This window comes from Ptychodera flava, chromosome 5 (genome assembly GCF_041260155.1).
Source record: "Ptychodera flava strain L36383 chromosome 5, AS_Pfla_20210202, whole genome shotgun sequence".
In the NCBI taxonomy this organism is placed as follows: domain Eukaryota; kingdom Metazoa; phylum Hemichordata; class Enteropneusta; family Ptychoderidae; genus Ptychodera; species Ptychodera flava.
The window spans coordinates 24,034,452-24,060,426 of record NC_091932.1 but is presented as its reverse complement, the minus strand read 5'-3'; the positions used below and the strand labels follow the sequence as shown (position 1 = coordinate 24,060,426).

The window sequence follows — 25,975 nt, the reverse complement described above, 5'->3', positions numbered from 1 at the left end:
CCCAACGGTAATCATGTGATGGAAAACACGACTAATCAAAATATTGCCCATTCGTATGCTGTTGATTCACGTATTTCAAAATGCATCAAGACTTTCTTTTTATCAGAGAATCAATTCAACTGGTTCGGTTTGATTGGTGAATGTGTGACAATCTCATCCTTTGTCGTAGAAATTCGCCTCTAATCCCCTCCATCAATCTTGATTTCGTAGGTGAAGAAATCAAACAGTACCTGAGGCATAAATTCTATTGAAACTGCATGCACGGATATATCTTTAAGCATTGAAAATATAAGTGTTCCTACTCGAGAAGCAAAAATGAATCAGTTGTGATATACGTTTTGAACTCTCTCATCGTTTACTGCAATAGTATGCTTGGAATTCTCAAAAACGCGAATCAGCAAGTTGTGTTTGAATTCTTGAAGTGATTATTAAGGAGTTATTGCTTTGAGGAGTCAATTTTTCAGGGTTCGATCGTTTCTTGCTCTTTGGTTTCAATGAGCTGTCAAAGTCGTGTTTGCCTTTAGTGGGTTGAGGGTAATGGATTAAAGCAATACTCATACTTGCAAATGGTCAATTCATTAATGATTTATGCACGAAACAGAAAAAGGGAAAATGAAGTTTAAAAGTTCGGGTTTTAAAAGTATAATCGCACGATAAAAGGTACTACAAGAGCCATACGTTGCATTAATCCGATCATAACGACTCCAAAGTTTAAAGTGTCTCTCCTGTAGGTTCAGTGAATTGCAGAAAATCGATGGAATGCTGTCAACATTTCTGAATATTTTGCCACATCTCATGCCATTTTCCACCGATAGCGTCAACGACTACACAAAATTGCCATTGACAGGCCATTACTCTGAAGATGCTTAGATCGCTATCGACGCAAACAGCAAATGCGAAGCACCGATCGATCTGAGTCCTCGACGAAATCCTTCCTTTCAAGGCAGAATGTGCCTCGCAGAAAGATATTCGCCATAATTCGGACTCTCAAACTTTATGCAATTATTTTTTCATCGAGGAGGTATATTTTAAAGCTCTTGGCGCAAGAAAACATTTCACCGTCTTAGTATTTTGCAAGTTGAATTTTCTTGTGTATAGAGTCAACACAGGGATGGCAGCCATTTTGAACTTCAAAAGTGGTATAATTTTTTTTCTCCAGTCCCAAAATTTGTGCGGTGAGCCCCAATTTTTATTATTTATTCTGAAAGAAAATTGTTGTAATATTCCTTGAGGAAAATTTAAGCAAAAGTTTTAGTCTTTCACTTTCGAGGCGCATACTACCTTAAAATTCAAATGTTGTCCATCACATTTCTTTCTTTTGCAGCTGCCACTACCACCTCATGGTATACGACTTTGAACATTTCTACCAAGTCACGTACCCATTGGTCATATTAAGCTGATGTTAGACCGGCTTAGCGTCTCGTTTAGAACCGTGTCTTTCCTGGGTTTTCGATCTAACGACATCGAGTAGCACAGATAAGCCCCCTAATCGACGTTTCCAAGTATATCCTGACCACCTTCAGATACAGGATCAGCGCAAAATTGCCCTTAAGAGACTTTGCACTCTCTTATCGAACATAATGTGATCATAGTCTACATAATGAATAGTTAAGTCTTTCACTGCCTCAAAACCAGAAGGGCTTGAGCAATAAATTCGTTTGTTTGCGAGTATGAAGTCGGTAAACACTCGGTTGCCAAGTGTCATGGTTGACGTACTCTTGGTGATCGAGTTTGTAGTTCGACGAGAAGACGACAGGTTTCGATAATACTTGACCAAGATATCTTCTAATCGAGCAGTACAGACACTCACGCCATTTTCTAACGCATTTTTATTATAAACATGTAAATCAAAACACTACGCCAAAAGATCTAAATCCACAAAGGATTATGCTTGATTCGCTTTTCGATTCTACCAGAATACTTGGCAGTTTTGCAGGATACTGATGGAATCCAATATGTTTTCCAGTGCTGGATCTCCAGTGCTGGATGATGATGGACACGCTTATGGATTCTACTGTATGTGAGAATCCATCAAAATGGATTCTGCTATAGCTCTCTGGATAAAGAACATTTCACTTTGTGAAAGTTGTTGATGAACTTGAAATGAGGAAAAGAATATACCGTGTAACTTTTTTTTCATGGTCATGTAATCGGGCGTGAATAAAAAATACCATACGGGTCAAACAGCAACATCTTGTGCCTATGAACTCTACTAGCTTAAAATGACGAAAAATATATTTGCTTTGAAACCGTTCTGCTCATTCAGAAAAAGACTATAAGAATGGAAACTAAATATAGGTACAATCTGTCTACTTGTTTCCACCACGTAAACAACATCAATAATAAAAATTACACGCAAACATCATCATCATCATCATAATCATCATCATCATCATCGCCGTCGTCGTTATCATTGGTTGTTTTTCAAGACTTAGTGCCCACAGTAGCAAAATCGCATTTGACGAGCAGATGTTTCATCGTCATGATGAGTCAATAAAATATAATCATGGTATCATATGATAATAAGATTTCGAATAAAAGACGAAAAAAACATTCACTGCATGGCCTTTTATCTTCTTTGTCTTGATGGCGTAATGACCTAAATTTGTGAACCTGTATTTCTGATCCCCTGTAAATGACAAAGGTTGCTAATGACCTTTAATGTTCATTGCATTCTTGAACTAGATCATCGGCCGATTATGTTAATTGGTATTTCAGACATACAACATGAATGGTATTCTCATGCAAAATACGTTAACAGTCTCAGGTGCGAGTGCTGTTACTGAGATTAAGAAGTATTGTACTCACGGGAATTTTTCCTCTTTGTTTCAGGCACTCACAGATCGCTTTTACCGCAGGTGTGAAGTTCATATCAACTGCCCGTAGAAGCGAATCGCCAAGGACCACTGTACGGTGCTCTAGTAGTATCCTAAGAATATCTGCAAAGATGCAATGATTTCAAACTCATTTGTCGGGAAGTCATAAAAATGCCATAAATTTAATCCCTCCCGTACTTGCTTCTTGATTCTCCTCTGTCAATTCAGCGGTATTAATTTATTGCACGGCAAACACAGAAATATCAGGGATAGTAAGTAAAAAATAGTGTCATTTTGGGGAAAGTGCCAATCATGAAAATCAATTTAATGGTACCTTTCTTGATCTGGGACTCTCACGTTTAAAAAGATGAGTTGCCCGAATTGTTATGTTTCCGGGTGTCTATTGATTTACAGAAATGATATAGACCTTTTATAATTTACTTTGATATGTGTTACTTTTATCTGGCTATATATTCGTCAAGGTATTAAAGGGTATCACAAAACGTTCAACACCATAGCAACAATCTGACAAAAAACATTCAATTTTATGCCAAGCTGATAACTATATAGATAAATATGTAGTCACATCGTATAATAATAAAACAACCACATGAAATCAGAAAATGCTCCCATGTTTCAGTACATGTGATTTACATGTACGTGTGTGCCGTTGTCTGTAAATTGGCATTTTGTTTTTCTCTGAAATTACAACATTTCGCAAATTCATCATAGCGAAAGTTCGTTGAGCGTGCGCTAAGTGATTAATTATATGAAACTGCAAAATGACTTCAATATGTGACTTGGTGCAGCTAAAATCATTAAATATGATATTTACCATTGATAAGAAGGGAAAATCAGTTACGTCTTTGAGATTACTTATGTGTCATATTTACCAAATTTCATCAAAGTTGGTACATGACATATCACCGAAAATGTCATTAATTGCTGACGTGATACTGCTAAATACTTTTTAGTACTTTTATAAATTTATAAATTCATAAATTTTATAAATTGTATCAGCAATATACTAAGAAAGGTTGCATGATCTTATTTATCAAATAAATTTTATTCTTCCAGATGCATATCCGTAATTCGAAGCTCGTAAGATATGCAAATGACCAATGCTATCGTCAGATAGCCTCATAATATGTTGTGTTTCTGCGATATATGCACTAAGATTTATCATTGTTTGAAACAATTCATATCATGCTGCGAAACAATACTTCAACGTTATAGGTTTTTGTGCAGTATTTCTAGGCATATCTTACTCCTTACAAATATTATGGTATATAAGCAAAGCAATAATAACGCAAGCTTCATTCGACAAAGTCTACTATTTAGGCTTATGCCTCTCCTAAACAGGATATGTGTACCAAGTATAATTCAAGTCCCATCAGCTGTTCTTAAGATTTCGTACAAACTGACTGACAAACAGGTAGACAGGTTTCATCGAGACGATAACTGCTCATATGTTAGAACATGAGCTGAAAGGCGTCAATAATTCGCTGTCGAATTTTTGCTATCTTCAATAACTTAATCTCTATAGTATTATAAAAAATTATATTCTCACAAGGGCTCCATAGATAACGGCGTCCTTCAACCTGTGATGATGTTGCATTAGACTTTGACTGACAACAATAAAGTTGCTATCCCCCGTGTCTACATCCATATTATGATTTATGAAGAGACTTGATTCAAGGCGGTCGTTACATCTGTGATAAGGTTATCTGAAGACGTGAGAATTATGCGAAAATTATTTATCATCTCGTATTTTAAGCACGCCTTGCAAGTTTTGACGTCATACCCAACTGGAGGTGTAAGGCATCTGGGAAAGTGATGTCTCTTCCCAAAAGTAAATCTGATCATAGACTTAACTCTGTTCTGCCACCTTTGCGGAATCCGACAGTTATGCAAAATTGGCCAATGTTGAGCCATTCGTTACAGATTTACTCCCTAGCGTGACTTACTTCGTCGGAAAGCCTTCTCAATTTGATTGTACATTAACTACATCAGGACTACACATTCCAAGATTGGGTATGACAAAATACAGAACATATATTTTGCAATCTTTAAATTCAAGCAAAGTATGTGGAGTAAAATCGTACGGCAAAAACGTTCAACCATATAGATATACTATTTCCTGTGTGTCCATTACGTTAGTAACACAACGACGAATGTATCTCATGAATATTTTACAAACCAAAATATTATGAACATATGATCACTTAAATGAGTCGTAAAGCCTTTACTGTTACAGACATTAAGTTTTATATCCCGCCCATTATGCATGCTGAATTTTACTGCGCCGCTGTACAGGAGCGTAGCACCTAGACGTCCGTAAAAGAGATATTTATTTGAAACATGGTAAGTCAAGAAAATGCATACAACATACGAACTTGCGCAAATCCCTCTGTGCTCGAAATTATGGGCATTTTGGAAAGAGTATCATATGACAATATAACACAGCTGATCTGCACGCGTAAGAAATAGAGATTAATATATACAGTGTTTTATGTGTTTATGTACGTCATAACATGTCGCAATGAGATTGGAAGAACAAGCGGCTTGAGGAGATGAAGAGATGAAAATGAAATAACCTCGGCTTGTTAGCAAAATTATATTTCTCTGCATTGCCGATGAACTTCATTGCAAATACAGAAGCCATCCATGACTTCCAGTCGACATCCAATTTTCAACTTCAAGAAGGAACATATTTGCCCGCAATCTAAACTTAAGCACAACATTTCGTCGGGGGGGGGGGGGAGGGGCAATATGTATGTGTGTCGTTTATTATGATTTTAATTTTTCCCTAGATCCGATCGATAAGCTTATAATCTATCCTTTCCTATACGCTCCACGTAGAGACATTGACCTACGAAGATTTATCTTTGATAATAGTTAAGGAAATATTACCATGGAAACAGACATACATGAGCGCATTAACATTATCTCCGGTCACGGCTTTTTGATGTGTCCCCGGGAAACATCGGCTAATAAAATCTAAGATGCAATGATTCACTTATGTACAGTATGACGATTCCTAAGCGACGGCTAAACCTGGTAAAAAGTCTTTCGCATTGGGAATCTACTTTTAGCTTTCGAGTGATCGTTATTGCTGGAGAAATTTTGCAGGTGTAATTATTCATGATGGGAGCAATGCAGAAGTAAAGTAATGGTTGACAGCTGCAGTTATTTATCTTGAAAGGATAAGTGAAAAGTGAACTTTACTAGCCCTAGTCACTCGGATCTATGGTGCAAAACCCTTCTTCGTATGTTGTTTAGAGTTTTGTGAATAACGATCAAGTTGAGACACTCCGAGCATGCTAATTTGCAATGGGTCCCCTTTTATGCTCAATCACTGTAACGAAATGACGAATTATGCCAACCTTGTCTGCCACAAAACATATAGAGAAAATGTAAAGAAACAAACGAATATTTCAAACATGTTACAGCTCGATCGTTGGGAAGTTGAATGAATATTGCGCCCAAAGATTTGATCCTGGGCTGTCATCCTTTGGATATCAGTTTGTGTTTTTGTGGTTCTCGGAGGGGAAGCAACGATGTTTTACATTTTGAAAGTTTACCCTCTACATGTCAAAAAATTAATTCTTTCATAGTAAAATCGATTCAACAAAACTTAGACAGACACGTGTCAATCTTTAGTGCACGTACTCAAAAGGGCACATAAAGAAGTATAATCAGTAATTAATGATAAATTTCACATATTGAGAATTTTTAAACCCTTTTTTTTCAATTTTCTCATTTATTTTAATATTTAGCAATCGACTTCATCTTTCTTGTTCTTTTACGTAGTTATTTATTTACTGATATATCTGTTCACTGATTTACGAATTCATTTATTTATTTATTTATCATAAATTTTGTCACTCAAATACTGGATATTTTATTTCCCACCGTTATTTATTTGTTTATTTCACTACTTTTTCACTTTACAGTTTTCTTTTTTTAGCGGTATAAGCAATGTTCATGTAGTTTTGATTTCCCGCAGCTTGATAATAACAACGATTTGATGCTACAAAATAATAGAAAAAATAGAAAGAAAACGAAAACAAATGAAAATCCGCAAAATATTGGTTATATATATATATATATATATATATATATATATATATATATATATATATATATATATATATATATATATATATATATATATATATATATATATTTAACCGAAGTTAAATTACATATCGGGGACAGATATTCAGAGTCTCAAACTCTTACAATATCTCCACATCTCCTCAGGTCTACCATTTGTAGGGCCCATTTTTAAGATCTTGGGGTAAGAAAAAACATTACCGTCTAAGATTGTCGAATATCGAAATTTTTTAGAGTTAACATAAGGATGGCCATTTTGAATTTTAAATATCAGTAAATTTTAAGTAATTTATTTCTCTGGTTTCAAACTTTGCACGGCGACCACTGATTTTATACTTGATTTGGTAAGAGAATGTATGAAAGTTTCATTGAGGAAAGTTCGAGCAAATTGTTTAAATCTTTCACTTTCGAGGCGCATACTACCTTAAATTAAGGTAATCAAGTACAATAACTAATTAAAATAATAACTATCAAAAGTTCTAAATTCACGCTGTGGTCGCAGTACCAATCGCTGCCATAGTACGACTATTCTATTTCAGTCCCAAGATGTATCAGATATGTAGGGCTTCGACATTATTTTCAAATCAAGTACATTTCCGATTCAAAATGTCGAGGAACACCCTTAGAACACTTGCCATCGGAATTAACACCTTATTTTGACTGGCAATATTTCGGCCTTTGCGAAATGTGTCCATCCGATCTTCCCCTTGATGTTGATCATACTCTAAGATTGTCCTATGACGCATGATATGGCACAGAATACTTTGGATGTAAGCGGATTAGACAGCATATGGCAAGGAAACCTGTAGCACACGTACCGTCAGGATAAACACCTTACTCAGACTTACAATACTACGGCTGTTGCAAAACTGTGTCGACACGCTCTTCCCATTGACAGTGATCATACTCTAAGATTGTCACATGACGCATTATACGGCATAGAATGCTTTGGATGTAAGCGGCTTAATGAGCAGATTGTTGCAAGACATTTTCACTATTCCGAATGATAAGCTTAAATGTTTACGGGAACTGCCAAAGCTTTGTATGTGATACTTAGTGCTATTGTCTGTCCGTTTATCTATCTGTCTTTATCTCTTTCCAGATGCAGTAAAATGGACTCAATATATTCATGTTTATATCGACATAAACAGTATTAAAAACCAGAAAACAACAACAAATTTCAAACAAAACGTCATATTCCTATACCAATTTAGAACTTTTCGACTTATAAAATAATGATATTGTATAGTATATACGTAAGACGTTTCTTTTAAACTGTTTATTGTACAATTTAAACAGAAAGTCCATAAATAATAATCAATGTGTGATACAAAACTTGATGTGTATGGCAAATCATGTCTTTTGTCAGTCGACCTGCTTGTCAATCTTCGTAAACCATATGTTTTACTGAAAACCGGTGTATTGATTACGTATGTATTTTGGACTTTTTCTCGACAAGTGAAATAACAAATATGGTCACGAACGACTATGCGTAGAAGAGCTTTAGGAGCTCATCTGGTCTGATTATCGACCGGTTTTGGTTACATAAACCCTTGCAGCAATATACGTTAATGCTGTCATCAATATTGTTTAATTAGTTGACCCCTGGGTATTCTGAAATGCAAACAATGATGAAGAAATGAACAAAAACTAACTTGCTGAAGGGGAATGATTGTATTCTATACCTGGTATCTTTCTGCTTATTACCATGGCGAAAAAGGCGTAAGTGCTGACAGACCACTGGAATCCAATAGCAATCACAATTCCCATGTTGTTTCTTTTCGATTTGGGGTATTGTTTATGAGACATGGAAGAACACTGTTGTTATTTACCGACATAATATATATATATATATATATATATATATATATATATATATATTTATTTATTTATTTATTTATTTATTTATTTATTTATTTATTTATTTATATATACAGGGCATGAGATTTAAAAAGTCCTGGTGAGCTGAAAATCACTCTCCTAAAATTATCAGCGGGAGTGTTACGAGAGTGATAAAACTACTCCCCTGAAATGCATAGGGAGAGTGAAGCAAATAAAGTGAATTATGAAATCATTGTGTCTTGTGCATTCTACTTGAGAATATCTATTTTTAGGTTTTTTTTCTGATTTTTTGTTTTTGTTATATTTGTTTGTTATAGGAACTTAAGGTAAGTATTATTATAGTACGAACCAGCATCGGCAATACAGTCCTGATCACTTGACAAGTCACAACATACAGACAACTTACTGTGCTATGATATAACACCATCGATGAAGCACTCTGTAATTAACATTATTTCTAACCACCTCTTAGCTATTTACAATCTACGATGATCATTTTCTGTCGATAAAATATTTTTTTATCTCTTCAGAAGTTTTACATACTTCACAATTTATATATATAATTATATATATAATTATATATATATATATATATATATATATATATATATATATATATATATATATATATATATATATAGGCACGATCAACGTAACATTATTTGATTGATTGATTGATTTGTCACACAAAATACCGATGTTTAAATTTAATGTCATTATTTTAATAAGGTATCGAAACTGAAAAATGCGCATAGCTTGATAACACTGGTGCAGGTATGCAATGTCTGCACCACTGTCATGCAATAGGCATACGCATAAGATTATACTCGAGGCACGCCGACGCTTTCGTGGATACCTAAGAAAGAAATATGTCGATTCCTAGTGATAAACAAAAGCATTTTGACTCATTTCGCGAAAGACTAATGAGCCACCGAGATTACGCTGCGGCGTCGCCACTTTGACAATTATCGATGTCATCGGTCTATCTCAGATCTCAACAGCGTCTTTCATCACTCATCGTTTTGCATCACCGCTCCCGCTAAATGCCTGTTCACTGGCACATCTTTATGCTATCGCTACGCTACGCTGACTCCAGATCAGTGCGTTCGACGTGTATGTCATGGCTTCCACTGTTGCGGATGTGCACTGCATCACCGAATAATAGTTAAATTGTATTTAGCACACGTGTGGGACACATTATCGTTGAACGGCGTCGTAACCTGTTCAAACGTTTGCGCTGAAGGAATGGCAGCCAATTTTGACTAGATGACTTATTTCGATAATGAGTTTGAGATGATCGCTTTTGGTTTGAGTGATGGGAATATCAAACGTTACACGCGAGTGTAAGGAACATTCCATTTAGTTACACGAAACAATCCCTTTGCGTGACTAAGCGTTTTTTAAAAGATATTGGTATCTTTGGTCGCTTATAGCCCATAATACAGAAATAAAATGACCAATATGAATATTCTCTTATTTGGTCAATGTCAGCTACAGCCATTCTTGTTCTTAACAAAAAATGCATATTTTTTCTAATTGTACTATTTGATACATGATTTTAAGTTAGGTGGAGGCATGCATATTTTACCCAGAACTCCATTCTTTTTCACTTTCAAGTCAGGTGTATATTATTTTGCATAAACTACAAAGCTAAAGCGTTTTAACAATTCTTGTTATACACAAATTTTCCAATCTTGACATGCCATCCAAGATTTAACAGTGAATCACTTGCTATCCAATTATCTTGAGCTGTCATTATATATATATATATATATATATATATATATATATATATATATATATATATATATATATATATATATATATATATATATATATATATAGCCATTTACATGTTTCTGTGCGGAATATTCTGACGAATTACCAAGTCAATTTTCCTGTTCACTTGCTCATGTTTTTGAAGTTTCAGACAAATCCCTAGTTGGTCCCGACACACATCTCCTCATCTCCTCGACAGATTCCTCACCTGATGTCTCCTCGTTAATTTGAAGCAGTACATGCTCAGGTACTTGAGCACATCAAGCAATTGCATTGTATAACATCAAGATGTTAGCATATACAAAGCACTGCAAATCTATATTTCAAAATGTGCTTCGAACAATGCGACATCTTTTTGTAACTGTTAATGCAAGTCACTTGGGAGACGACAAGAGTACATACGACAGTTTCGCACGGAATATATAGGGACATTTGGACGTTTCCACTTCAAATAAAAATATATCTACGCATGAATACCTTCACCACGTTGTTAATGTGGATGGTGATGGGTGATGAATTTGCATGCCTTCAGAAATAAATCGTAAAAGCATGTTTCCTTTACAATTATATCTGCTTAAGACAGGTATTTCCCATGTAAACGTTATCTAAAAATGCATCGTTTTATGTATAGGTATAATTAACTGTACTCCTCGCGCCCAACTTTGTACTGGTCGACACTGGTTAAAGTATAGTCGTTTTTAACTTTATTCCCGGACACAAAATTACCGCATTAATATCACACATAATTTCGCAAAGCTAGTCGGGAAATAATGATGTGTACTCTTGGGTAACACTGTCAGCACTGAGGTCTCTTAGTAATCTCAAGTCCGGTATGATTTTCCTCCCTGAAGGTAAGTGCGAAATTAATAACACATTTGTAGAGCAGATTTACATGTGCATTCAGCCGAGTTATATCATAATAACTAATAGCATTACTTATCATTTTCATCGTATGAACACCATTGACCAAAATCTGACAGTTTACTGAGAAGATTAATGTATACTATGAGATAGTACATTAAAAATGTACTAGATGCAGTTAAACCTCTTGTGTCAAACAGATGGGCAGGACGAGTGGGTAGCATGAGTAATATAATCAGAGGTACTGCAACATTGCATATTATGAAGCTGAGTGTCTGTTCTACTACAACAGTTCATTATCCTAGTGCCAACCAAAGAATTCATATTTTTCATTTACTAAATATTCATCGATAGATCTCCGCAGTTTATCTGCTTTAGTTATCGAAACAGAATTGCTAACCAATGCGATGGATAACTAGGTTTTCAAAACCTGGCTATTAAACTGGTTATGCTATCTTTGAAGGTAATTAAAAAGGCAATTAGAACACTTGTTATAAAGCATCCTAATTTTAATGACCTTGAACGTTTAAGAATTTCCTCCTTTAGAAAATGTCCCAGAAACACTCCAATTGAGATAAATTGCAGTGCTATACTATATTTTGAAAACGGAGAAAATTAGGCCAATTGAACTCGGTGTCCATCAATTTGGTATGTCAAATACATTGCATGTTCTTTGCATGTCATGTTTCTATTTTATTTGTATACATCATCCGTACTAACGTTTTGCGCTATTTATAGTCTCCTAGGCAAATTACACCTATATTTTTACATTCAACCGGAACAAATATGTAAGTTTTTTTTTGCGTTCTTGGCTGTGAGTAACGAAGCGGAGAACATAAGTTAATCAAATCGACTAATGTTTTGTTGAAATATTGACAAGGAGTGTAGTTGCAAATGCATAATGATGTAAGACGTTGAAGTAACTTTTGCAGAGTTATGAGAAAAGTGACAATATCGAAAGGTTACAACATAATGACGCAGTACTTGAGGCACAACAAAACAACGAAGTCACTTTTATGAATGACAAAGGTGTATTAGTATAGTTGTGGCTACAATGTATTTTAATAAGTGCTAAATACTCCAACTTGACTTTGCACACGAAATTGACGGGATACAGTTTTGTTTCTCTGTGCTTCGGCTTCACGTAGTCTAGGTAAATTTGCTTCGGTTCATTTCTTTTAAAGTTGTTTTGCCTCATATCCCTCCTCTTGAACATCACTTGTCACGACTCCTTTTAGGTCAATATTCGGAAGTGCGAAACAAAGATAATTAAAAACTAGATCATTTTCTCTGATATCCGTTACAAGCAATCAGGTTAATAAGCCACCTAGCCAATCACATGTTTTTTTATTAACGATGTACCATGAGCTTTTGATGTTAGAGTCCTACCATTCAACGATAAACATTAGAGTGATCTGCAATGTCTCATATATTTCAGGTAGATATAATATTTCACCTTGCGTAGATAGATTAAAATTATCGGCGTCATACAAAACACAATGATAATAACAATCGTAAACAGAAATTGCAGTCTTTACGGATTCAGAAGCTATTACGTTGGTCATGTTTTCAGGGTACTTTGATATCTATTGGCATCAATTTTTTCACAACGTCGATAATACTTTGTTCTCTGAAATAAATCTTCTTGATAGAATCCGAATTCAGTTACTTTCAATCCCTTAATGGAGGTACAGATATTTCTAGCGTTAGGTTTTTGTTACATGTGTTGTCACCAACTTCAACGACCGTACACTTAAATGTGATCACATGAAGGATAAGGAAAACCTGTAGAGATAGATAGAGGACAAGTTTTACCAATCTAGGGAATAAAGGTAAACTGTATGCCTTTTCTTTAAATAATGTACCTTCCTCCCTAATTGCAGCCTGAAAAACTCAATCTTCCAAGCAACATGATTTAATTTCGTGGTCCCAGCCTTCTATATTTGTCTTTTATGACTATGCAAGGAAAACCATTCTGGCATTAAAAGGTCGATCAAAGCACGTGTAAAAACACGTTTTCGAACTATTTTTTCTCTCTTCATCGGCGATAATGGCTTCATAAAGCACTTTCCACCTGTTTCATTTTGATGTAAATAGCCACTTGTGCAATTAAGAGAGAAAGCGTAAAACAGGTTGTGGAAGTATATTTAGCGTTTTCTAATTGAGAATTCCATCAAGTCTTTGGCATTGTATTTTTGTAATCGGATCAAATTGGACATTTACACTCCACATTTATACTCAACCATTTATTGAAATCACTCTAGCAATTACGCTGCTCATGCTGGGTCTCAGTGCAGCGAGAAAACAATTTCTATGAACTGCGTACTTTTCGTTCAAATTACAGTTGATCTCGTGAGGACGAACGCTACAGATGGCAAACCTAAAACACAGACGAGTGGCTGTAGCGTTCTTTAGCCCCATGCCAACTTTAATATACACCTGCACATGCGTAACCTGTATCTTTTATCGATAGAGTGTGGCATTAAAGGACATTCTGGCGCAACATTAAGGATAAATGACTAGTTAACATAAATAGAAATCGCATCATGTGGTCAACCAAAGAAATATTTGCCAAGTACCTTGAATAATCAGATAGTAAGGGATAAAAATATAAGTAATGGTACATGAAATGACATAAATAGAGCGTTCACATATTTGACATGAATCAAACAAGTAATATTATTTACCTAATAAAATGTCTCCATAAGAAAGCCCTAGCTAATGTCAGAATAATAATGATAATAATAATAATAATATTGAGTTTCAAGTGATCAGATGAACATCACCTCACACGGGGTGGGTTCGTCCAGAAATGTCATATGAATTAAAATTGTTATCAGATTCAAAAGAAATGTAACAGTAAGAAGCTTGTTAAATCTCGTCTTTGTATAGATATCTGTAAAACGATCAAAGCGTAGCCTTTGAGTTATAATCCCTTTGTAACGAAACCGACCTTTTTTGGCCGCTGAAAACTTATCTCATCCGTGCTATTGCTCTAATCACTTGTGTATCCCGAATTTGAAAATAGCGGATAACGAAAAATAGACGTCAACATTTAACTTCCTGTTTAGTAATGCTCCGGCTCGTGTTGAGCTCTTGATCTGGCAGGTAAAACGCCTGGTTGCAAGTTATATACAATAAATAATCCAATGAAGGTTTTGATGTAAAATACAATATTCGTCATCTATTTTCCTTATTTTTCTCTGTCTAAATGCACTTTATGTATTATGCAAGGCTAAAAATTCATACAAACATACATACATACATACATACATACACACACACACACACACATACATACATACATACATACATACATACATACATACATACATACATACATACATACATACATACATAGTACATACATACATACATACATACATACATACATACATACATACATACATACATACATACATACATACATACATACATACATACATACATACATACATACATACATACATACATACATACATACATATGCTCAGGGCCATACGTTTTCTTGCTATGATCAATAACACAATTTATCAGAAAATTACGCATTTCTGATCATAAATCTGTCAGGTGCAGAATAGTACGCTTACGTGATACACGTCAGCAAATGTATTCTGCGACAGATGGGACAGAAACTTTAAGTCGACAGTTTACAAAAAAATTTCAATCACCATAAATAGTACAGAGGGCGTTGACATCTCCAGTAGTGAGACAAGACGACTGAGTGGGAAAAAAATGCAAAATGCCCCGCGCAAATTCTGAAATCTTTTAAGAGAATTACTAATGTTATTATACCTTTCGAGTGTGGGATTTAATAAGCTACTTTGAGATGTAAATCCCTCCCTGCTATCTCACTGGGTATTCAGCAAACACAACAGTCTCCGATAAAAATTAGCTTTCGCGAAAATAATAGAGCTTCACGAGCAATAGAGAAATAAACTATACAGATGTTTCCAGTTCGTTTGTCAGAGAACAGTAATAGAAACATTACCGATGATTAATTTTTCAGTGATAAGACAAATATTGAGCGAATTTGAAGAACACTTATGGTTAGAAAGCATAAGATAAAATTTTGAATTAAAATCGGTATGCAGTTAATACATACCTACACGGTGATCTAATTTTTTTATGAAAGGATATATACAACTACCTATTCCAAGATTAATCATCAGTTTACGTCACAAAACCTTGCCGCGAGATGTTTTTTACTACTTACACATGATTTTCAATAAATATAGGCATTAAGAACCATGACTGCAAACCAATCTCGGCTTCAATCGTGGCGTTTGGAATATCGTTTAGATCAATGCCATTTAAACAGACAATGAAATTCAATTATTATTTGATTGATTGATTGATTGACTGATTGATTTGTCTGTCTGTCTGTCTGTCTGTCTGTCTACTTATACTGCAGACCATCCATCAGACAGTTGGAAGTCACAGTATGTACAAGGAGAGGTACCCATTACTGCTGGGTAAGGATAAAGTAAGTATCTTGCTCTCAGGGTATCGAACTCAACATCCTCCAATCCTGATTCAAATACCCCAGCCATATGGATCGAGCTACAAACAAGGACAAATTGGTTCGGTCTCCTCATCAATATTAATTACGATATTGATCTGACCCTTTGTAATTAACAGTGTTCTCTTGGCCTATTTGCATTTAAAATAACACACATTTCATCATTATCCATGACCTTGGCAAGGCATGAACGATGAGGTTAAGGTTCACGAGCTGAAATTGGACGTTGCAATTATCTTGAAACAAATACAGTAAAATATTAACCGACCAGTGGGAAATAAAACACTCGCAAAACAGAGACTAAAAATGCGCAGACGTTTCGGGTGCAATAATTGTCAGTACTAAAACTCGCTTATGCTTCTTTGACATGCGGCGCAGGTGAAAACTGTCATTCTCATTTCAGAGCACACTGAATCCACGAGATTTTGAGATATCTCCAGCTGTGATAAATGTATGTTTTAATCAACTGTTTGTCAACGTGGCTGGTCGTTGTAACTTACATTTATATCCACAAGAAGAACATCGAATATACCAAGTGCCTAAGTCCTTGAACTAAAGGCAAGGTTATTGATGGAAATGAGGTTCAGGCAGAGATTTGAGAAAGTTCTTCTATAGCGGTTCCATATTCGAGATGGTTGTAGTACTCGAGACACATTTGTCGTGAAATGGATTTCAGTTCTATCAACAATTTAGAATTGTACCTTACAAGTATTTCTAACCTTTTCTAAATGTTAAGGCCCTGTCACACCTTGACGATTTTAGCGAGCGTATGCCAACGTACGAATACGTTATTGGAAAGTTTTATAAGTTAAGAGCACGCTGAAGCACGCTGAAGCACGAAAAGTTTTGTGCATGCACAAAACTTTTCGACGTATGCCAGCGTACGGCTCATACGTCCCGCACACGCGGGCCATAAGTTGTATAGGTAGGTTGTTACTTGTAAGTTTAACTCATAAGTCGAAATGCGTCGAGATAACTCTCTAGCGTACCCAAAACTTAATTTTAACCTATGAGTACGTTATGAACACGCAATGTATACGCCTAAAATTGAAAAAAAAACCATAAGTTCAGTAAGTTCAGCAAGCCAGCGTTTTAGAGAAATTTTGATACGTCGGCAGACGCTGGCTAAATCGTCAAGATGTGACAGGGCACTTACCGGACTAAGATTACCCATAGTAACCATGCATCTACTATACTGAATAAAAGGCGAATTCGAAAACGATAACGTTACGTTTTTCCTTGACAAAAACACATTGAAGAATCAAATGTTTAGGAGCTCGAGAAAACACGTTCAGATGTTTGTTCTTAGCCTTTGACGTAAAACGATGATCAACGTCAGCTTATATTGAATAGAACATATAACGTATAGTTTTGTTTTCAGTTCATTTCACCCGCAAGAATCAGTCCAAAGATAAAATACGATGGACACTCCAACGCAAATAAGTGATCAGACGCAGGGACATAAAACGTAATGATAACCTCGTTTCTCAGTTTGGTGACACTGTAATTCTTCTATGATTAATACAGTCTCAATTAACCGACTGTGCGTATTCATATTTTGTGTAAACTTGTTTTCAAATAATTATGTTATTCGTTAAACCGTGACAAGGAAAAGGATGTTTGTGGCCAAGAGTATACCACGTCGAAGACAGACTTCCAGACTACGACGCTGATAACAACGTCTGATTAATCTCAAGTACACCATGCATTGCAATGTAAAGAAGATGCCAAATTACCTCAAGTTTCTGAAAAAATTAGATGTTCATTACTCTTCCTAATAATATCAATATAAGCAAGAATAATGCCGAAATACGTTGAGGTACAAAGGCCGAAGTTCGGAGAAACCAAGTGACCCTTACCGATAAAATAAACGATAAATCATCGCTGTCATTAATGTTATATATTGACATAATGAGGACCATCGCAAAGTTAACACTTTCATGATGTTGAACGTATCAAATCCGGGGACAAAACTGTATAATACTGGGCCTATTTAAATGTATATAGCAATCCAACCAACTGTTTAGTTTTTTGTATTTTGTCATTATTCTAGGCATTCTCAGAATAACAGTGATTTCTACCATAGGGGGAATGTGACCAAGTTGCCTTTAGGTGCGCTGTCATGAGATCCTGCACTGCATGTCATGGAATGTCACTGGGTAAATAAAGGGCTCCGTTAGGGCTGATCCGCAGGGATGGCCAACATTAATCTGTTCCCAATCAATCAAGTTGGAACGGCCCCATGGAATTCAAACAGAATGGAAACATCTTTTCTATGTGTTCGCGGAAATACTGACATGTAAATGCACAAAATGAACCGGCCTGATTTTTTTTTTTTTTTGAATTTCTTAGTCGCTCAAAGCAGCCATCGACATCCGCGGCTTATGCATCACCTGTTCGCAGTGAGCACTAAATTTTATCCTCGCCGTAGTCGTTCTGTAGTTGACGAACATTTCAAACGTCAACGTGCTTATGATGCTCAGATGTTTTTCATACACGCCGATAGTTTGTTTCCAGGGCAACGACAACAGGATGTCTTATCCTTGGGGAAAGCTGCGGAAATTAAAAGACCACTTGAGTGCTCTCTAGTTTCTTTTCTCTTCATCAAAATTTCATTTTGTTTGTCTGTATTGAAGTAACTGCGGTTTTTCCCAAGGCAATGACTCTATGACAAATGATCGAAAGCAAAGGGCATTTCGACGACTCTTGATTGTAATTCATGTATTTCCATGTCTTTATACGTTTATATATGTCTGTGGGTCAACATGCTAAGAATTATCATATGCCTACATTTATTATACATAAACAGAATGCTGAAGAAAATGGATATCGAAACATATGTTTAGTACGGTCCCGAAAACTTTTCACCAGTAAAAATGATTAGGCCTACTCATTTAGAAGTTGAAATGAAGTGTCGCGATAAATTTCGGCCAATAAAGCGAAAATACTGTTTTATTCCTAACAGGGCGCCTTGAGTGCAATGTACTGCAGCACATTAATCCTCCTGATATAATCTTTGCCCAATATCACAAACAATAATTTTGGGTCTTATCAATGTTCCAGAGAACAGTTTGTTGTTCGTCATAATCCAAACTCCGCTCCGAAGTGCCACCATCGAATAATTTGATCCATGAACTAATGGCGAACGTGCATGCATTTTCTGTCATCGAAGACCGAATTTCAAAGATGGGGAAATTTCATTGTTAAGACAAATTAAGGTATAGATTCGTCAAAGTTTCATTGTACAAATACATATAGGTAGACATGCCCCATTTTAAGGTGAAAATTATAAAATCTCGCGCATGTTACAGAATGATATGCAACATCTCGGGATAATAAAATGTTAAAAGGCAGTTACCCTGGTGATTAAGCTCTCTCAACGGAAGCATGCTCGGTCCCAGCTGTTCCTTTCAAGACACAATTTCCGGCGTGTTAAGCGCATGTTTCAAACCGAATTGGCCAATCATATCACAGACGCCGAAAAGTTCCACTGTGCAATAGAACACCAATTCTTTCACAGAACTATTAAAGCGAATGGCTTCAGGTGTCCATGGCGTGGCCATTGAAGATCATGCAAAGATGACAACGTCAGGAACAGCATTCCATCTCAACGCTGTCGACATAGTTACATTGCCAAGGTACGAGGGGCGTATCCTTTACTTTACACAAGTATTGGCATTACTTACATGAAATTAAAAAGTGAAATTATATTTAGATTTCTTTATTTGCATCGAACGTTTCGTAAGTCGACTTATTTCAGATTCCACATAAGTTTTATAACTCTTTCGCACTCATCAGCTTGGTTTCAGTCTGAGCGATATAGCAAAAATTGAACGATGATGATTCTAATGCTTTTTTCAAAATCATGCCTTTTTGCATAAATTAGGAGCCACTCTGAGCCAGAACATCTGTCAGCGTACCCTACAGGCAGGGTACGCTTACCCATTCCGGACACCTGGTACCACCACTATTTCGTGGTTCAAGATGGCCCCATTGCCTTTGTCATCATCTATATGTTCCTTGGACCTGGTAAATTTCATAGTTTACCTTGAATGATAACGATTATTGGACCTGATTTGATGTCTATCTTGTGTGGTCAATGCCACCGGTTAACAATTAGATGATTCATGCAGTGTCCAACACCGGTTGTATACACATATGTACAACGGTATCGACACTGACCCCTGTTTTCGCCTTATTTAGACTTTTGACGGACAAGTAGTCTTTCGACCCCCTTTTTTACTGTAGGATACATTTGGTCCCGAATAAGCACCTTTGACCAAGGAATAATAGGCTTTTGACGTAGGCATTCACCATAAACATGCGGCATCGAAAACAACACCCCTCCCCCATTTGACGGAAATATTGCAGTTTGTGTTTTGTATTATGAACTGTCTAGCGAACACATATATCCAATTCGTTTAAATTTTGATGTTCTGTCTGACTATGTCTACGGAAATAGGTGAGCTGACGTATAAAGGAAATGTCAGAATCAGATGTTACACGGAGTTTCCAACTGGATTTATTTGACATGTTCCCAAAATATGAATCGGCTCAATTTACAGTTTCCAATACTATCGGATTTCTATTATAATACCATAGCTGCTTTATCGGTAATCTTACCCTTAGCATGTATGTAGGATGACGCAACCAGAGTTATATCTGAAGTTTAAAATTCTCAAATGTAGTAACTTAATATAACAGGAAAAAAACATTTTATCAAACGTCCCAAATTCGAGAAAGTGATCTTTACTTCAATCTAACCATCATTTCTGACGTTAACAACCTGAGTAAATAAGGTTGCAGAGATGGCGATGTTTCTATCTACACGTGTTCGTGGCTTCATTGTTAGCTAAACCACAGACAAATAGTAGAAACAGACTGGCAACGCGGCATGGCTCTTGTTCCATGGTAGTCTCGGTAGACTATGGCCTTTTCATATTAAAATGAGCTTCACAGGTGTTAGATATTTTTGAGATCTTTGTTCGTGGTATTCATAATTATTGATGATTTGAGCACCTTTATCCCTCGATACCAAAACCTGGAACACAATGCTTAAAGTTTCAATTAGTTTATATCTAGCTGCCTCGAGCCGATATACTTATGTCCGAAGCAGAAAATGGAAAATCGTCCACCACTTTCATTATTAAGAATCCCAAGCAATGAATGCCTTTTTTACATTATTTGTAAAAGATTTAGTAACTGACAAATTCATTCTAATACAAGTACTACCCCTCGGGTGTATTTGATAAAGTTCTTTCCCAAACAATGGACGGTATTCATCCGTGTAATAAGCAATAATTTCTTCTCATTTGAAACGACAACCGATTGTGTAATGTGAGTTGTACACACAAATAAATACGTTTTCCTGTTTTAATTAGGGTCATACAGTCATGTTTTCTCCCAAGAGAAGCACTTTTCCTAGATGTGTTAACGCTCTTGTTTGGAGAAAATATCTATCGACAAAGCGAGGAAGTGGCTATTAAAGTTAAAAAGCTTTGGTATGACGTAAAATGCCGTCAACATTTAAACGGTTTGCACAAGTTATACGCCAGAGTGACAAGGGCTTAACCATATATGCATGTATGCTTCTTTTCGTCGCAGCAATATCCTGTTATTGAATTATGTTCCCCAAATCTTTTTGAAAATATTGACGAGGACACGTCGATAAGTCATTGAATTCTTGTTAGTATTGCGCGTTTATTATATAGAGATTAGCGCAGTAACAAGTTGGAACTTACGTCGTTTGATTCAACATAATTCATCAATCATAAGACACAATTGTTTGACAAGGCATTAGATTCACTTCAAAATAAATGACTCCTCTTGCGGTTCTTCTTGCACAGTTGTCGGAAAAGTTCACTTTTCCTCCATTTACTGAGTTTCAAGACACTTATATCCATTCTGGAAATTCCATCCAATGTATAATGGAAAATAAATATTTTAATTATGAATATATATATATATATATATATATATATATATATATATATATATATATATATATATATCGCAGGTGTATGTGTCTGTGCATGTACATTATAAATAACATGTGTTACTGCAAATATTTTATCGGTTAGTATATTTTCGTACATTTACTTATTCACTAGCACTGACGTCATTATTCATAAAGTGTGAAATTAAGTAAAGGCAATTCCGTTAACAGGTTCTCTGTACATTAACCTACTTTTGACGTCAGAGATAGGGTAATTTGGTATGGACTGTTTGATAGTTCTAAACGAACGCCGTTTTGTAGGCAAATCTTATGCACTAGAAAATGGTTGGGGTTCACCGCCTTTTGGAAACGTAATTGGCACCATAAGTTAATGTATAATTGTCAAGAATGTTGTTTAGTATTTTGGCTTTGTCACTTGGGCGAAAAAGATGGTACTAACGTCTGCTTGCGAAGTCGCCGACTAAGCATTAATGTCTGTGTCGGCAGGCAAAAAATGGTGATTTTATCACAAGCAAGCACGGGTTAGGCAATGGATTAAGTTTTGGGTTTCAGCTTGGCATTAACAGGGACGTCTGCAGAATCCAAAGTGATGACTTTGACGGCCTTTTCCTGACAGTTCATCCTTTGGGATTATCGTAAAGACATTTTGAAATTTTCCGATGTAGTCATTATCGTTAAATATGGCCCCAGCTCACAAAAAAACCAAATTTTATGCCCGTTTTTGAGTAACGTCCCCGAATAGAATTTTGTCCTTTACTTATGCAGCAGATATCCTTTATCAGGCTGTCATTCTGTGTAAATGTTCTGCAGTCGATCAAGTTCTCCATTTTTGCAATTGTTTATTTATTGACATGAAACGACGACGTTTCGTTATTTGCTTTCCTTTGCAGGAAAATGCCATTCAGAATGTGTAGTTTGTTTGAAGAATGATTCGCCACGATTTGCTACCCATTGAGTTTACGACTTGCCGAACGGCAGCATGTGCACTGTAAAGTTAAGTGTTAAAGGATAGAACACCAATTAAACGCCTTTTTGTAACACTTTTTGAACGCCTCTAGACGTTCAGAAATTTAACACTACGTGTTCAACCAACGTTCAATTTTTGAACACACGTGTGCAGATTTTGAACGCTACGTGTTCATCAGACATTATATTGAACGCCATGTGTTCCATATCTGAACACACGTTGCACAGGAAATGTGTTCAAAAAATTGAACGCTTTTACGCGTTCAAAGGGCTGTAACACTTTTTGAACACATGGACGCCGTTCAACGATAAGTGTGTTAAAGGCTAGAACACATGATGCGCGCTTGTTGAACACCTTTAATTTTGGGCGTTCACGGGGTGTTCAAGCCTTGAAATAACATTACAGACCATTGATATCCAGTAAAATTATTTATTCTAAAAATACACGAAACATTTCTAGAATGAAATACAATAATTTACTGTAAAATGGGCTAATAAACATCGCAACTTTGTATGTAAAGTTTGTCAGAGGAAAAAACCAACAGTGTTAACACCTTCCTATCAAAAACATAAGCAATAAAATCACCATATTGTGGATTACGTTTTATGTTCATACTTGTTTAAAATGTACAAAAATCATCTGAAAAAAGCTCAAAATTTGGCATACTTATTGTGTTGAAAAGTGCATACCCCATTTTTGTAAGATGGTTTCTTAAAGACACTTCCTCTTGTATAGACGATTGTAAATTTTGAAGAAAAAAGGAGTTAGTCAAGGCTTCTCTAGAGCACATGGTATATATGGTATATCCACACTAAAGTAAACACAACATGTTAAGTTGTCAAAGTGTCACAGTAAGGCACAACATGCAGAAAGTGGGGAAAGTGGGTCCTTGGCATGGTAAAACCTATTTCCTTGTCCAACAAAGTCCTTCATAAACAAAAAGGTTTGTTTGTTTGTAATATCTTTAAATAAACCCTGAAATAAATTGGTGACATTTCAAAAATATACTTCTCAGAAATTTAAAACATATTCGTAAAGACCTTTCGAATTCTGGTGTACCCTGCTATTAATTTTTATACAATTTTTTTTACCAAAAATGGTAAAAATCACCCTTAAAATGAAAAAAATGTACATTTTATCATAACTTGAATATATCACATTCTGGTAATCCCTAATGTCTTAAAAATGTGTGAAATGTCTTTAATGTCCTAAAATAACCAAGTTGCAAATTTCTGCATAATTTGAACAATCTGAAAAAGACTATCAGTAGAGATCTATGTCTTAAATATCAAAGCTGTCCGATTAGCAGTTTTGAAAAAGATTTTTTAAAGATTTTTTTTGACCAAAAATGACAAAACTTGCCATGAAATATAAAAAAAATGAATATTTCATCACAACTAGCACAAATTTGACTAAGGTCATTTTTAGCGACATGTTTACCAAATATTGAAGACGTGAGTAGAAGAGAAGAAGATTTTTGCCAAAAAATAGCCAAATTTGCCTCAGGAATAAATTTGCATATTTCAACATAATTTGAACATATCTGATTAGGGTAATCCCTTGGGACCTGTAATCCAAATATGAAAGGATTCGTACAGGCTGTTTTGAAGAAAAACCTCTGGATGTACAAATTTGAGGATACTGCTACACATCCACTTATTTAACTGACAGCAAAGCTAAAAACCAGTTGCTAAGTACATGAGACGTGTTGAGCTACAATACAAAATAATCTACGGTTTGGTTGCAGCAGGCTATGATCAACTAAATATTACAAGGGCATAAGCTTTCAAAGATCATAGCATGCTACCAAAGCTTAGATTAATTCAGAACAAAAATACAGAAATTTATCAAAATTCAGTTACTGACCCTTGAAAGTTTAAACATTAGAGATGAACTGAGGTTCTCAAGCTTGTTTCCAGACAGCTACCTGTACACTCATCTTCTTCATTATCTGTATCACCAGCTTCTGTAACAACTCTTCGATTTTCAGTTAAATCCAACTTTTTACATCCTGAAAAAATGCAACAATAGGTAATATGGCGAGATGAAACTTTAAATGAAAGACAAGGGACTGATTAGGTTAAGGAAAAGGGGAGACTTTCATATACAGTGCCTCTCTTCAATACTGTTACAAAATATTTGCTGCTTCTTGTCATCAACTGATTAAAATAAAAAAGCCAAACTCTCATATGCTGAAACAATACAATGTATACTCTACGATGTTTACCTGATGTTTTACATGCGATTGTGTCTACTAAAAGACATGTGTTAGCTGTGATTACGCAGCAGCACTATGCAAGGCGTATCGATCGCGCTCAGGTCAAGGGTTATCGCTACAGTTGTGTTGCGATGACCCTTGACCCGAGTGAGATCGATCGATAGGCCATGGCCAAAAGTACCACTGCGTATTCACAGCCAGTTGTTGGTATACCAGCCACTGAAAGAAAAAAGGTTTCTTCACGTAGTTAAGCTATTTCAAGGTACAATACAATTAATTTCAAAGGACGATAATATAGATGCTTCAAAAATCTAATAGCTTTCACTATTTTGGAGAGGAAACTTACCCTTTCTGGTCTTGCTTCCGCACGATCACGACTTCAGGGTGCGCTTACAAGAAAAATGTCGCAACTTCCGTTTGGATGCATCATGGGATAGGAAAAGACACCAAACTTGAACACCAAGTGTTTAGAAGTAGAACGCTTCTTGCACGCCGATGTTAAAATTAAAACGTTCATGGTGGTTTTCTGATTTTCTTTTCTAATTTTTAAACTTTCAACCCGTAATAAACGGGTAAAATTATTTTGTATACTTCCTTTTTTAGAAAAAACATGCTTTCAGCAATTGCAGGCCGGAAATATTTTTCACTTAGTGTGAAATTCGTTACACCAAAATCCGTGTACGTTTACCGGACAGTGAAGCAATAGTAAATTTAATATAGCCATTGTAAAGTAAAAAACACAAAAGACTGTTAATTGTTTCACAGTATTGTAAAATTTCTATGATGCTGAGTTTTTGAACACTTGAAGGAGATCGTTGTTAACACATAGTGTTCAGGTTTAGAACATCATTGTTAATATTATGAACACTAGTGTTAACAATATGAACACTAGCCG

The 25,975-nt window shown here is 35.7% G+C and overlaps 1 protein-coding gene across 1 annotated transcript in view; it reads right to left on the bottom strand.

The window, feature by feature from the left end:
• LOC139133335 (short transient receptor potential channel 5-like) overlaps window positions 1-25,975 on the bottom strand; it is a 72,032-nt gene that overhangs the window by 23,798 nt on the left and 22,259 nt on the right. Inside the window, exon 2 of the mRNA XM_070699883.1 lies at window positions 2,809-2,939. Coding sequence (XP_070555984.1) covers window positions 2,809-2,939 — 131 coding nt within the window. The remainder of the gene's footprint in view (window positions 1-2,808; window positions 2,940-25,975) is intronic.